The following is a 13,914-nucleotide window of genomic DNA, read 5'->3' on the forward strand; positions in this document are numbered from 1 at the left end:
GTGGGAATGAAGTCATGTCAACTTGAGTCTAACATAAGGCATGAAGCATGTGAATAAGAGGTCCTTGTGACAAGCCACTTCTAGATCCAGAAATAATTTTATTATGGTGCTCGAAGCTTACTATTCATTTTGTCATATGGTATGATATGACTAAGATTGGCAACAGTCCTGTTACCTAGTTAACCTGTTTAGCTTTTTACAAACATTTCAAGAAGTCTCAGCCCACCTCTTCTTCAGCAGTTCCCCCAGCACACCCACACTCGCTAAAAGCTTCCACTACCACACAACATGTTGTTTTACCATTGAATACAGCTGGGGACAGACAGATGAGCAGCAATCTTGGCAGCAGAAGCCTCCTATCAGCGATTCTTGACCTACCCCATTTCTAGAAGTTCCTCCTTGCCCAGAAGGAAGGCATATATAAAGCTCCCATTCCAGTCAGTGGAGTATCTCAACAGTGACTCAGAAACCTACTCAACAGTGGTACATGGAAGGGGGTGGGAAGAAGAGTAATCACCATATGGAACTGTATGTCTCTGTTGACCAGTGAAGAAGTCTAGACCTTTACAGGACTTAACTAAAGCACCTACCTTTTAAGTAGCAAAGTACAGCGAGATGAATACTGCCCTAAGTTATTAAAAAACAACAGTGAAAAGCCTTTTAATAGAACAAAACAAACCTGTAACAGAATTACTCACTTCACTATCCCATATCCCAGGCTGACTATGATGACCAGAGTTCGAGCCAATGAGCGCTTCACAGCAGAAAGCAGTTCTGCCAGTATTACTGCTCCTTGAACTATCAAAAGCAAAGAGGAGGAAGCTAGGTTATTAAAATAGAATTTCTGTTTTATTAAATACTGCATGCAATTGTAGTATGACAGCAAACAATTATTTTCAGAAAGTAGGCTATTAAAGTGTATAATCTTTTTATTACCTACATCTGGAGTAAGCTTTCAGAAAAGATAGGTCACAGCATAAAATAAGCTACTGAAAAATTTTACACCCATGGAAAGTGGAGAGTAAGTGATCCATAAAACATTTATCCCTAAGATCAGCCTGGATGATCTTCAGAGAAGTCAACCAACAAAACCTTCCGTACCATGGGTGTGGCCAATTAACAAAGTCATAATGAAGTTTTACTTGCAGAGTTTCATTTGTACGCATCCATCCTAAAAACTCAAAACCAGAGTCCCAAAGTTTTATGTGGCAAGAATCGCTTAAGGTGGATTATCAGGTTATGGGCTGAATACCAAACATCATCTGCAATGCTGTCATGTTGAACAAGGAGTTTCAAAGTCTCTTTCCAAGGCCAATACCAACTGTCAGAAATGAATTACAAGCTATACTTAGGAAGTCCTATTTTAAACTTCGAGCCAGCACTACAGTGAATACTCTCCAGAATCTAGCATTTTACATCCTTAAGACACTACACTCGGGAGTCAGAGAAAGCAACAGCATTTTAGCTTTAGAAGAGCACAGATGATCATATTTACAATATAAAAAAAAAATATGCAGAAACTCTGGTTCCCTGTTGTTTTGAAACAATCCTCAAGTAATCATATACTTAACATGCATCTGTCACCCCAATTTAGCATAAGCCATTAGTGCTACGCCCCATCAATTAAACCGCAAGCTGCAATTGCTACCTACCAGATTCCCCTGTGTAGCGGATATTCTGGAACTCTGCATAGAAAACTGCTTTCTCGAGCATTCCCAGGAAGATAACAGCACCAATCCAGAACTGGATCCTCAGGAGATCCCGCCAGTAACAAGCTGACCACGCAAGCCATAGAACCCCGAAGAACACGTATACAATACACATCACCATGAAAAACTATTGCACAAAAAGAAGCAAGAAATAGGAACCTTAGACCCAGAAAAATAATTTCCTTGTTTCCATTTCACAGCTGTAAGACAGCTCTATTTTCTCCCTGAGTATAGCAACTTTTGAAGTTTTTATATACAAAAGTGACAACAAACAAGCATTTGTTCATTTGTCTTCTCTGGATTCTTTTACAGCAACAGTTTAATTTCTCACTGCCAACAGAGGGAATCAGAGTAACAGAATTTCTGAGCAATTTCTCTCTTGAAGAGCAGTCTGCCAATTTATTCACAGGCAATTTTTCTAAGGACGGTATCAAGTGCTACTAGCTTTCAAAAACTCAGGTAAGAGCTCAGGCAAGTCATCAAGTACTAGAAACTCTGCCCCTTCTCACATATTATTTTAACTTCATCGTACATTTACAGTACTCTGTAAATAAGCTTACAAGTCACCTTTACACACCATTCCACAGAACAGAGATAAGCAACTTATGGTTGTAATCCCTCCGTTCAAATTATTTCACAACTTTTCTCAAAAGTTAATTTCCAAACTCAGTTTTTGACCAAGCTTTAGGTCAGCCAAAAATCTGAAATTGAAAAAGAAACCCAGATATTCATTTAAATATTATCATTTTTGCAATTTTTTTTTTTCCCCTCCCAGTCCAGTGTTACTTGCTTTAGAAGAACTTTCAGGGTGCATCTCCTATGGCAAACAATAAGCTTGACAATGCTACTCAGTGCTGAGTTTTCTAAATGACAGCACTATACCAGAGCAAGTTAAGTTTTCAGAAAGGACACTGAGGTTAAGAAGAGGGATAAGGAAGAGAGAGCAAGACATTAAATGAATAGCAGGAAGTACTTAGCTAAAGTATAGGACAGTAATAATCAGTCTCCTCTTGTAGAAAGTAGATTTTTTTTTTTAAACCAAGCAAGCATTGAAGTTAGCTGCACAATCCACTGAGGCTTTCACAAACTGAAAACACTTTCCTCAGGAGAACAGCTTACTGATCCTTACAGATTTTCACATCTGACTAATCCATTCAGTTCAAATGGTAAGGACCTAGGCATGCTAGTTCATGTTCAGATGCTCCATTACAGAAACATTTAGACAGAGACCTTTTTCTGGACCTGCCACTTGGGGATATTCACACTAGTGAATTACATGTCAACAGAGCTTCTGGAAGCTTTTTACTCTGTCAGGCTTTCCTATTTACAGGCCACTCTTGCCAATGCCAGGCTAGAGACCTTACTTGTTATCGATCCCCAGCTAAAGTCTGTCTACACTACATACATATCTTATTTTCTTAGCCTCCTGGACAGAGGCAACTAGCAACCAAAGTCAACAACTCTTTTGAATAAAAAGGGGATTAGCTCTTTGTAGTTCAGTTACGCTTTTACTGTTAGGCAGTATTAAGGACCTCCTCATGGGGTGTAAGACAACTGGTGGAGTAAGGAAGATTAAGCTGTAAAAGAACAAAGAAAGGAGTGACAAATGAAAGGGTAGCTGTAAACAAAAGCATAGAATAGCAAATTTTCTAAGATATGAGCTAGGGAGAAAAACAGCATCAGTAAAACTGCTCAGTTTAGAGCTAATGATACCGGTAACTTCTGGAACTACAAATTGACAGGCATCAAGTCAAACAACCCACAGAAGGACAACATCAGTGGCACATGCAAACGTCTGAAATCTACGTCTGTTTTCCCTACTCCGTATTTAGTACAAAAAAAACCCAAAAAACACCCTTTGCTAAATTTTTTTTTCTGAGACACTGGCTTTGTGTTTCCTAAAGTATGGAAGGAGAGTATTTAATTGAGAGTCAAATCAAGTGACAACTTTATAGGTCAAAGAAAAGCTGTTTTACTTACAATCATCAGAGGATAGTCTGCAAGTGAGAGATACTCATACGGCCCCTTCAGTTCGACTGTCACTGTCAAAAGAATCCAATAACCAAACTGAACAAGAACCAAAAGGAAGAAGCCAGGATAAAGTACTTAACTGATTCTTACTCAAGCATGAAGAAATTCCAAATCTTCACATAGCTTTTAAATCTAACTTGCACTTTAATCAAAGAAAGTTAAGACTCACAACACACTCAGCTAAAAAGCATGCAATTAAAATTACACGCTCCACTACTAAGTAACTCATGGCAGCACTTAAAGTAAAAGTAATTTGTGCTGGAGATTCATGTGTAACAGGAAAGTTTAGAAACACACAGAAGTTAAATTTTTAAGGTGATTTTCAAACTTCTCTAAAGTTTGGATAGGTTATGAATGCACTGTTAGATATACTAGAATATAAATTCAAGGTGATGATTATGATCTTTGCATTCCACCTGATTTAAACTTATTAATATAAATCACTGTGTTGGTCTGGACATTTTGGAAACACAACACCAAGCCTCAAAATTGAACTGCTTGGGATTCTTCTTTACTTCCATCATTAAACTGACAGACCAACAGCCTTAGGATCTTCAAGATGCTAACAATCACCTGTTTTCTTATGATAAGAAAGAGTTGTAGTAGGCAATACTTACATCTATGTAAAGTGAAAGATAGTGTCTTATGAAAATGAACCATACAGTATATATTAAAAGTACCTTAGAATACACTCAGACTGGTATACAGAAGAAATGGCACTACATCTTTAGCTTACTGTATAAACAGCTATCTTACTTGTAAAGGGCTTATTTTGATATGAGGAAGGTGTTGTTCTCTCCATTCTTTTAATGTTGGCAGTAGAATCCTTTGCAGTTGTAACTCCAATTTGCACAATAAATATATACGGCCCATCTCGCCAAGTTTTGATAACAGCATTCATTGCCTGAAAATAAAATGTCTATATGTAGACAGTGCATAGTCAAGACAACACGAAAAAGACAGAAGTAGACTTGCCATACATGGGTGGTATCTTCCATGTAAAATAAAGACCATCTCTTCCCAGGCTAAAACTTGTTAACAAATATTTCATATGTAAATTTTAAATCTATTTATTAGACATAATACTTAAAATTTAGTTATTTGAATCCAGAAGAATCCTCAAAGACCTGGGAGGTGATCAGGGCTTATTTGCAAATTTAATACTGGGTTACTTCAAGAGTCATCTCAAAGGTACTGCAAAAGCTACAGAGAATTCAGCAAAGCACCCTATTCCTTGTTTTCAGCCCAGAAACATTAGGACCGTCACAGAGATACTTCTTTCCTCCTAAAATCAATTGTTTGGCAACAGCACAGCTACATATAACTCAGCTCCCTGGTGAAGGCTGAATTTTATAATTTAAGATAGAAGAGGTAGCTGAGAAGTAAAAAGTTTCCATAGTAGTCATTTCCTGTGGAAACTACTACTGCCCCCGCAACGGCTCTTGTACCTATAAGACTCAAACCCTGCCCATGAACTAAGGAAGCTTGCCCAGATAAATATTTGCATCATAAAACAAATCAGATTTTTTTGAGTTTCAGCATACAAAACTGTTAATTCCACAACTGAAGAAGTTCTAGCCATCTCAGAAATTGCAATATTTACCAAGAGCTTTAAGGTTAAAACTAAGACTATCTACATGTATGCCACTCATGTGACCACTGCAGAACTACCACAAAGACTTTTTTTTATAACGGCCTCTCCAAGAGAATTTCAGTATTAAGAGCATACATTTCTTTTAAGAAACCTCCTGACTATAAGACCTAAAGCCAACAGAATTTTATGTATCAAAAAAAAGTTTATGCTGATATTGACTGAAATTAAAAGACTTAGTTAAAAACACAGTAAACTTAAAAGGAAGTGGATATATTTTTTATACACCAATTTTGCCTTTAAAATATCTCCATCTCTTGCTGCATCGATTCCTTATTTCACAATTCCTCACAAAGCTATTTATGTTTTAGCTTTAAGGTAAATGGCCCTGTAAGTACACAGAGAGTTAAATACATTTTCTTTGTTGGCATCCAGGACATTCAATTTGAAGTTATTTTCACAATCGTTCCTGGTTAAGGCTTGAACATAATATATAATAAAAATACTAACAGGTTTGAAAATCAAGAGTAATCACTTGCCTTGTTAGGTATAATGTCTTAAAAGACTGACTAGTTAAAGATGAAACCAAATGTAATCTCTAAGTATTAGTCACCACTTAAAACAAATCATATCAATAATAACTTTAAATTACTATGCCATCAGTTTGAATGGTGTAAGTTCTATATTTCACATATAGAAGAAGCAGTTACTCTGTTTCTGTTACTCTGTTTTCTGTTTTTCCACACAGTGCAACCTAGTTTCAGGCTAAAAAAAAAATCCAGGTGACAAAAAAACAGAGAATTGCACCATCCTTGTAAATGCTACCAGTAATTTATTATAAAAAGAAATATAAATAAAAAAACCCAAACAAATTAAGACTGCTGAATTCCAAGCCATGTTTAAATTCAATATACATACAGTTTTATCTGCCATCGTGTGATTTCCTCCACTCTCCTTCTTATCTTTTAGACCCTTAAAGAACAGAAAAATGGATAAATCAATATGCCAAAACTCTCTCTTCCATACCTGCACTCATTCGTTAGAATGAAAAAAAAAATTACCTCTTGTTTCTCAGGTGAGAGAGGCTCTGGATGAACAAATTCTTTATAGAAGATCTGCAAGATATAAGAAAGTTACAGCATTTATAGGCACTTTATATTAACATGACATTAACAGAACAGCTTCCAGTAAACTTGATTATAAGGAACCATTCTTTGAACAGCTGTATTAGAGAGCTTTCTTTTTTCTAAATCAAACGACTGTCCATTTGTGGAAGGAGTCTTGAATACTTAGATTAGTATTTTGTCATTTGAGAGCTGCTTCCCCCCCGCCTAACAATAGGTGTCTATTTTTAGAACTGGACCCACAGACATGACAGTAGTGAAGTTAATTTTATTTTCCAAATATGAATCTTTTGCCTATCTCCATTAGTAGATGAAGTCTACACAGACAGAAACAGGATTTGGAGATTTCTGCCTTAGTCTATGCAAAAAAGGTCCCTAGATGAGTGGGTGCCTATTAGAGATCCAGATTTTGCCAACTCTCCCGAACTATGGTGACTTGAAATCTAGTGAAATTGCTATACCACAAGAAAAAAGATGAACAATCAAAAGGAGAAATTTCTGTGGAACTTCAGAAATTAATATCTGAGAGGAATATATTTTGTTAAAATTTCAGTAGACTTTTCAAAGGAATTGGAGGAAAAGTCACTTAAAGACTTTTAAAACCTCAAGTTTCATTAACCTGAACATCAGTTAAGATGCCTGAGTTCACATTACACAGCTAAGCCCACAAGATCTCTTCTATAAAACCAAGTAAAAGTAGAACTGACATTTCTCATATTATTAAACATAAAAAGCAGGCAGCATACAGATTATTTTAAGAAACCTTTCAAGCCATCTTCATATATCAAAGGAATTAGAGACATGCAAACAGATTATTAATAAAAACCCTTTTCAAGTCACCTTTAGGCATCTTTTTTCTTAAGAAAATAAACAATAAACAAGAAAACCACAACACTAGGTTCAATACTTACTAGACATTTCCCAGTATTCTCTATCCACAACCCTTTGTCCAAATTGGAAATGGCTGAATACAAATGCAGCACTGCATAATTTGCCTTGAATTCTTAAGTACGTACACCATTAAAGAAAGACAGCGTGTTATATTGATATTGTCATTAGTATGACTGCACAGCTTCACCTGGTGATATACAGCTGGCGTAGAGCCTATGTTTGCACATTACTTCCCTATACTGTTTTGCATTGTCTTCTCTCTTCCATTTGATTTGTTTCAAACACATTTTAGCACTACTTATTTTTCATTTTTAACCTACTATCAGTACTTAAGTAACCCGTTTCTCAACACACTTTCATTTCCACTATTATAAGTGAACATTATCTGAGCAAAAAATGCCAGTCCTTTATCGACCCAAATTTAGTGGGAGCTTCACTCTGCTGCCAGAGATTCACACTTCTACTCAACTAGCAGTAGCCTTCCGCAAGTGAAACAAATTCAGAACACAGAACCACAAACAAAAAGAAGCACTGAACTATACAGTCGTTACCCCCCTCCCCCTGCCATGGTGGGCCAGATGTTGAATAGCAAGCCAGAAGTTAAGCAAAATAAGAAGTCACCATTGCAGTTTGGTTGTCAAACATAAAAACAGGTACCTCTCAACCTACAGGGATACTTACATAGGATGCTAACACATCTAACAGGAACTACCACCTTCTCTGTATATTGCATGAGAGAACAGAGCAAACTGAAGTTTCTACCCATACCTGAGGCCTGAAGAGCTCAGAGCAATTTGGAAAGAGGAGAGAAGCCGTGGCGTAGTATCCGGACCAACCCGGATGCTCTTCAGACGTAACCCCAAAATAGTACTCTGCCTGTTCATCCTGCCAAACATAGAACAGAACTTAGGTTAGCACCCAATATATCAAATGGTTTACCTCAGTAGGCAACTGGAAGACCTGGAGAGCACTATAACTTCCCTCTGCACACACTCTTGAACAGAATTTAATAGGATAAAGGCCATCAAGACCATACAAGACTATTCTTCCTCAAAAAAAACCAAGAGGGGAAAAAAAAAAAAAAAAAGGGCAAAAAACCCCATACAGGCTTTGAGTAAAAATTAATACCTAATAAATAAAAAAAATAAATCCCAGTATTCCTGCAGTGGAGGCGCAGCAGCCAGCATAAACTTCAGTCTACACAAACAAACTCTACATTATTATATTAAAAATTAAAGACCTCAGTACTGTGTTAGGTTAGTAGTTACAACTGTCATAATTAATACTTTAAGTAAACATGGAAAAGGTGTTATACAGTATAAACCACAGTTGTGTTCTACCACATTTGATAGAAACACTATACATTTTGTATAACTTGCTAATACTTGCAATGTGCATCCATAAAGAACAGAACTTAGACTAAACATGAAAATACTCAATTTTTTCTATTTGCTGTCATTAAGCATTGTTGTAAATAGTATTTTCATCTAACATAAACTCTCACATTTCAGTTTAGAGTCAATGCACTTATTTAAGCTTCTGGGTTTAGAAGAATTCTGACAAACACTTCCACTTTACCCAAAACCCAGAGAAGTCAGTAATTCCAGCAAGCTGTGGATCAATTCCTTTCCACTCCATTCCCAATGATCCAGAAATTTGTTATCTTCCAATGGAGGCGTGTGTCTTTTAGGCCCAAAGAGCAATGAGGATGCAAGTGAGACATCTCCAATCCCCTCACCCCCAAATCTGCTTACCCCTAAAAATCATAAGCCATGTTTTTCCACACAATTCTTACCCCAAAGTTGAAGACTTCATTGTAGCAGTCAGAATATCTTAAGTACCACGTAACATTGTAACTTTGGGAAGGATCACAAGCTTTTTCATCCCCTTCAACTAAAAAAAAAAAAACAAACAAAAAACCAGATAAGAATATGTAAGACACCCTTTACCCGCCCTGCTTTTCCTCTCATTCTGTGCCAAACTACCATAATTATATTTATTTTAAACACAAAACTGAAAGCAAAACAACAGAAAAACATTTTCCTCAAGTAATCCATCACTGTTCAGTGAAAGAAAGAAGCATGTGGAAAACAGAATTCCATTATAACATTACACAATTCTATTAAAGAGCTGAAGATCATTTGGAAACTTTTTGTTCTCAAGACAATCAGGGATATTTCAGCAACTGCAAATACCAAACGAGAACAGCAGTGACTCCCAGTGATTACAATACAAAAAAGGATTTCCCTTTCCAAGGTATGTGGGGGACATAGCAGATATAGAGAGCTAGGAACAGGTTAATACTAAGGGCGATTTGCACAGATAATTTAAATATACCATCACCAACAAAATAAATAAAAAGGTAGTATTTCGCAAGTCAACAGCCACCCCCGCACTCCCAAAAGACAAACAAGCCATCTATACATTAGCTCCCTCTGTCAAAGCTGCAATGCTATCTAAAACAGCAATAAGACAACTTTCTGCTTTGATTTCTTAGAGAACAACATGCATGAAAAGTAAAATACAAGACTTCCCCCCCTCCCCCCACTCAGGAAAGCTAGTGTGATTTTTGTGTTTCAAATCTCTTTCTGAAACTAAAGCCTGATGAAAAGAATTTGACATTAAGAAGGTAAGTTTCACCCGTAAACAAAATGAGCAGTGATTATTCAGTCTTGGAAGAGTCATTTCAATGGTTATGTTTGGGTTTTGCCAGTCAACAGATGGCAAGACTCTTTTGAGTTGACAGCATGTTTCTAGTGGCTAAGAAGTCCCCACACCTTCGTAGGCAACATTCATCTCAGACTAGACGCCCACAAATTTGTTACATGTACAGAGCTTTTAATGACTGTTTCTGTATTGACCACTGCAGGTAAAAAATGCAATTAGAAAAAAAGACCCTGCCATGGAGTCTTAACTGACTAATCCCACTTTAAACCACATGACTACTAAAGCAAGTATATGTAGAGCTAAGAACTCAGCAACTGAGTCTCTAATACCTAAGACTTAGAAAAAAAGATTGGAATGCAATCACTGAAAAACAAGAGTTTCCTTATGACACCTTCTGGAAAGCATGACACCTTCTGGAAAGCATGAAAACAAGGCATACATTCTCCATGTAGCCCTAGATGCTGCAGAGGGCACAACAAAGAAACTAAGAGGCAACACAAGCACTGCCCTGACATGGGTAGATGACAAATTCTTAGAAAACAAAAGCTCTTCTGATAAAATTGATCAAATGAGGAACCTCTCAAAAAAGTGCTACCAAAAAATAGGAGGGATTCAAAAATATCTTTTAAATACCTTTTTACTTATTTTTAATAACTATGATTATCGAAACTCTCTGTTCAGCAGTAACACCAACTAAACAGGCCATGACTAGAACAATCCGCCAATATCTGCAAACATCAAAATTACAGAAACCTTGAAAAGGAAGTACTCTAAAAGACAGAAAAGGCATCCATGGCATTTATTGAATTTAGCAACATGGAAATCTAAGTTCCTTAGCCTTCAAACAAAACCAGCAACATTCAACTTAAATGCAGTCTTCGTACTCATTTACAGAGAGCAGGATTTCTACCATGATCCTAGACAGAAAACCAGATGCCTTCTAGAATAGCACTTAAGTAGTAGATAAAAATAAATTCATTATTGGCAATACTAAACACCAGTGGCAGTCTTCCCAGTCAGAAGCAGAAAGCATCAGACACCAATACACAACACACACACAAAAAAAAAAAAAAACTGGGGCAGAACAGTTTCCCACAAAAGATAACAAACATATGGAAGCTTGACACAGTAGCAAAAGAAACAAAATCTGTAAGCCTGCTCAAGGGAAAATCAGTTGATTTCCTACAATAAGTTAAAAAAAAATCAAAAATCAAGAAGGAGAAAGAAAAAGGAAGAGGAGGTGGAGAAGGAGATGCAGGTGCTCATCAAAAACATGAACAACCCATGAGCACTCATGTTTGGCAAGAAGGGTCATACTGTCCACACAAACACCACAGAGCAGATGGAAAAGGCAACAGACAGCAAACAAAAGAAAGACCAATTTCCACACAGACACAGCAGAAAAGAAACAATATGTGAAGTTGAAGCTTCTCAGTATCAGATGCAGTTTAAGTATCATCTAGGCTGAGAAACTGAAATTAAGTTCCTAGTCTTTTTTCCTTCTTCTTTCAGTGATTCATTACCTAAATTCATGTAAGTCTTTTACTCACACTGGTACGTAAAACAGGTGTCTTCACTAAAGAATTTTAAGGCTTAATGCCTGTTTAAAAGCTGACAGCACAGTGTAGTTGAAGTCCACATGAGGAGCCAAGAGATCGAATTCTTACTGCCAGATCTGCCACAAACCTGTCTTGCAACAAACAAATTTTATTTTCTCTGTGCCTTAGTTCCCTCCTTCGCTTGATTATTTCAGCTGTACACCTCATGATTAGACTTACCACACACTTCACTGCGGGGACCCACATCTTAGATGCCACGTTAGTACAAGTGCACTATTTCTATTAAACTTCAGACAAGAAAGCCTAACACCTACCAAAGCTCCAAATGCCCTTTCAAACCCCCCCTCCTTTTCCCCAAGCATCAGATTTCTACATTTTGATCCTGCAGCTGCACACTTAGCAATTGTCTTGCTGCAAGCCACGAAACTCAGCATTTGAGCTACACTTGGCAAGTGGGAAAACCTTAACGCTGACATGATGGGCCTTCACTAATAACCACTTTAATACTAGCCTCCTATTTCAGATTCATGTGGGATTAATGGAGGCACTTTAACAAACTCCCTTTGAAACACTGTCCCAAAAAGGGCAGGTATCTGAAATTAAACCTGAAAATCACTAAACACAATAGAGCACAGCAATATGCAATTTCATCAAGAAGCATCAGCTAATCCTCACAATACCTTAATTTTGTGTTAAAAAAAGAGCACAATCACTGCAGCAACTACATCTTGAAGCGACAAAGGCACAGATCCCACTAATTGTCTCTAAAGTGACTTATTTCCTCATTTGACACAAGTGCAGAAAGGCATTCACAGGCACTGTAACTGTATAACTACCCAATTAGCAGCTGGAGATCAAACAGCTTCCTCCCCCCCCCCCCATGGAAAGAACTAGTGCAAAAAACCCCTTAAACTGCTCAAAGTGCATGGGAAAGATTTCAAGACTTTCTGAATCAGCTAGTCACTTCCACAAGTCACCTACATCATCTAGTTGCCATCTAAGTGCTGTCCTCACGTTCACAGGTAAGAGGGTATTTTACAGAAACTCTCCTTTGGGCAGTAACCTACATAACCCATAGCCCTGGCCAGATCAGCAAAGAGCAATAAACCAAAAGAACAAACAGGAAGGTTGCAGACATGTTTGCTCTGTTGCACTCTCACACTGTGATCAGGAGGAGAAAACAGCTCTCAAGAGAGCTCTGCCATAGTGTGCAACAACATTCCCTTACCACCCCAGAAGCACCCAGCTAAAAAGGAACAGGGCCTTAAAAAGCACTGCCTCCTGCACACTGGCATCAGTCACCCTGCAATACCAAGAGCCCCTGTCCCAGTCGGCACCAGATCTCCCAGCTGGAGGAATTTAGTGTATCTTAAATAGGGAAAGCACACCTCACAGCAGGGCTCAGCACATCCCATGTCTGATTACCCGCTATCTGAAATGAAGTGGTGCTCCCATTGCCCATCTTGCCCTCTCCACAGAGGGCCTGAACAGAACCATTCATTTCTGCTACAGCCTAAACAGATCACAGTTGGGAAGCTTCAAGGCTGTTAACACACCCAACCATATCAGAGCTACGGCTTTCATCCAGTGCTAGATTAGCTGTCACTGCAACCAGTGCAGTTCAACACTTCACAGTGTTTTGAGTCCCAAATGTTAAAGTAGGGGGGGTGTCAAACAGCAAAGAGCAGGTTAATGCCTTGTAACCACTTACATCTCAGGAAAATGGTGGTGTTGCTGAAAAGAATCTTCCCAAAGTTAAACTTCTTCCCCTGCAAAAGCACAAAAAAGGAAAAGACATTAATGGGCTTAATGTCACCGAGCTTAAGTAAACATCATCTTCCACTCAAAGTTTTAAGTCAATACAGCAATGAAAGTAAATGCCAAATCAGGAGCCAGCCTTACTGGATTTTCCAGTCATGCTTCACCACCCCTTCAACCTACTCTTAAAGATGGCTTGAGAGGCTTGGGGCTTTTTGTTCTGCACAACTGAATCATTTTCATTGCCATTTGTTGAAGTGATTAGCATTTTCTTGCTGATGGTCTGGACTATCCAACAAAAAAAATTTTTGTTCTAAGAATCAACAGGAGTGTTCACCATGATCCTTTAGTTTTGTTCCTGAAGCTTAAGAGCCTCACAGAAAATGTACGTTAGTCCCTTCTACAACCTGGTAAAGGCAGGTTTAATGTGAGACAAAACAGCTTTTCTCCATGCAACTTCAAACACGCACGGTATAAAAGAAGTGCTGGAAATCCCTTCACCTTCCCAGAGGCCCACATCTCTCTCGGTTCAGCGTTTCAGGGGCCCAGCTTTCCCGCCGCCAGGCCCCAGCGCAGCCCCGACG

At 38.0% G+C, this 13,914-nt stretch overlaps 1 protein-coding gene across 1 annotated transcript in view; it reads right to left on the minus strand.

Moving 5' to 3' along the window:
- Positions 1-13,914, minus strand: part of TMEM87A (transmembrane protein 87A) — a 24,600-nt gene that overhangs the window by 9,289 nt on the left and 1,397 nt on the right. The window contains exons 2-10 of the mRNA XM_009277619.2: positions 13,284-13,392; positions 9,142-9,239; positions 8,115-8,231; positions 6,393-6,446; positions 6,250-6,303; positions 4,497-4,644; positions 3,690-3,751; positions 1,653-1,836; positions 699-798 (exon numbers count right to left, since the gene is read on the minus strand). Coding sequence (XP_009275894.1) covers positions 699-798; positions 1,653-1,836; positions 3,690-3,751; positions 4,497-4,644; positions 6,250-6,303; positions 6,393-6,446; positions 8,115-8,231; positions 9,142-9,239; positions 13,284-13,392 — 926 coding nt within the window. The remainder of the gene's footprint in view (positions 1-698; positions 799-1,652; positions 1,837-3,689; positions 3,752-4,496; positions 4,645-6,249; positions 6,304-6,392; positions 6,447-8,114; positions 8,232-9,141; positions 9,240-13,283; positions 13,393-13,914) is intronic.

This window comes from Aptenodytes forsteri, unplaced genomic scaffold (genome assembly GCF_000699145.1).
Source record: "Aptenodytes forsteri isolate BGI_AS27 unplaced genomic scaffold, ASM69914v1 Scaffold146, whole genome shotgun sequence".
Classification (NCBI taxonomy): domain Eukaryota; kingdom Metazoa; phylum Chordata; class Aves; order Sphenisciformes; family Spheniscidae; genus Aptenodytes; species Aptenodytes forsteri.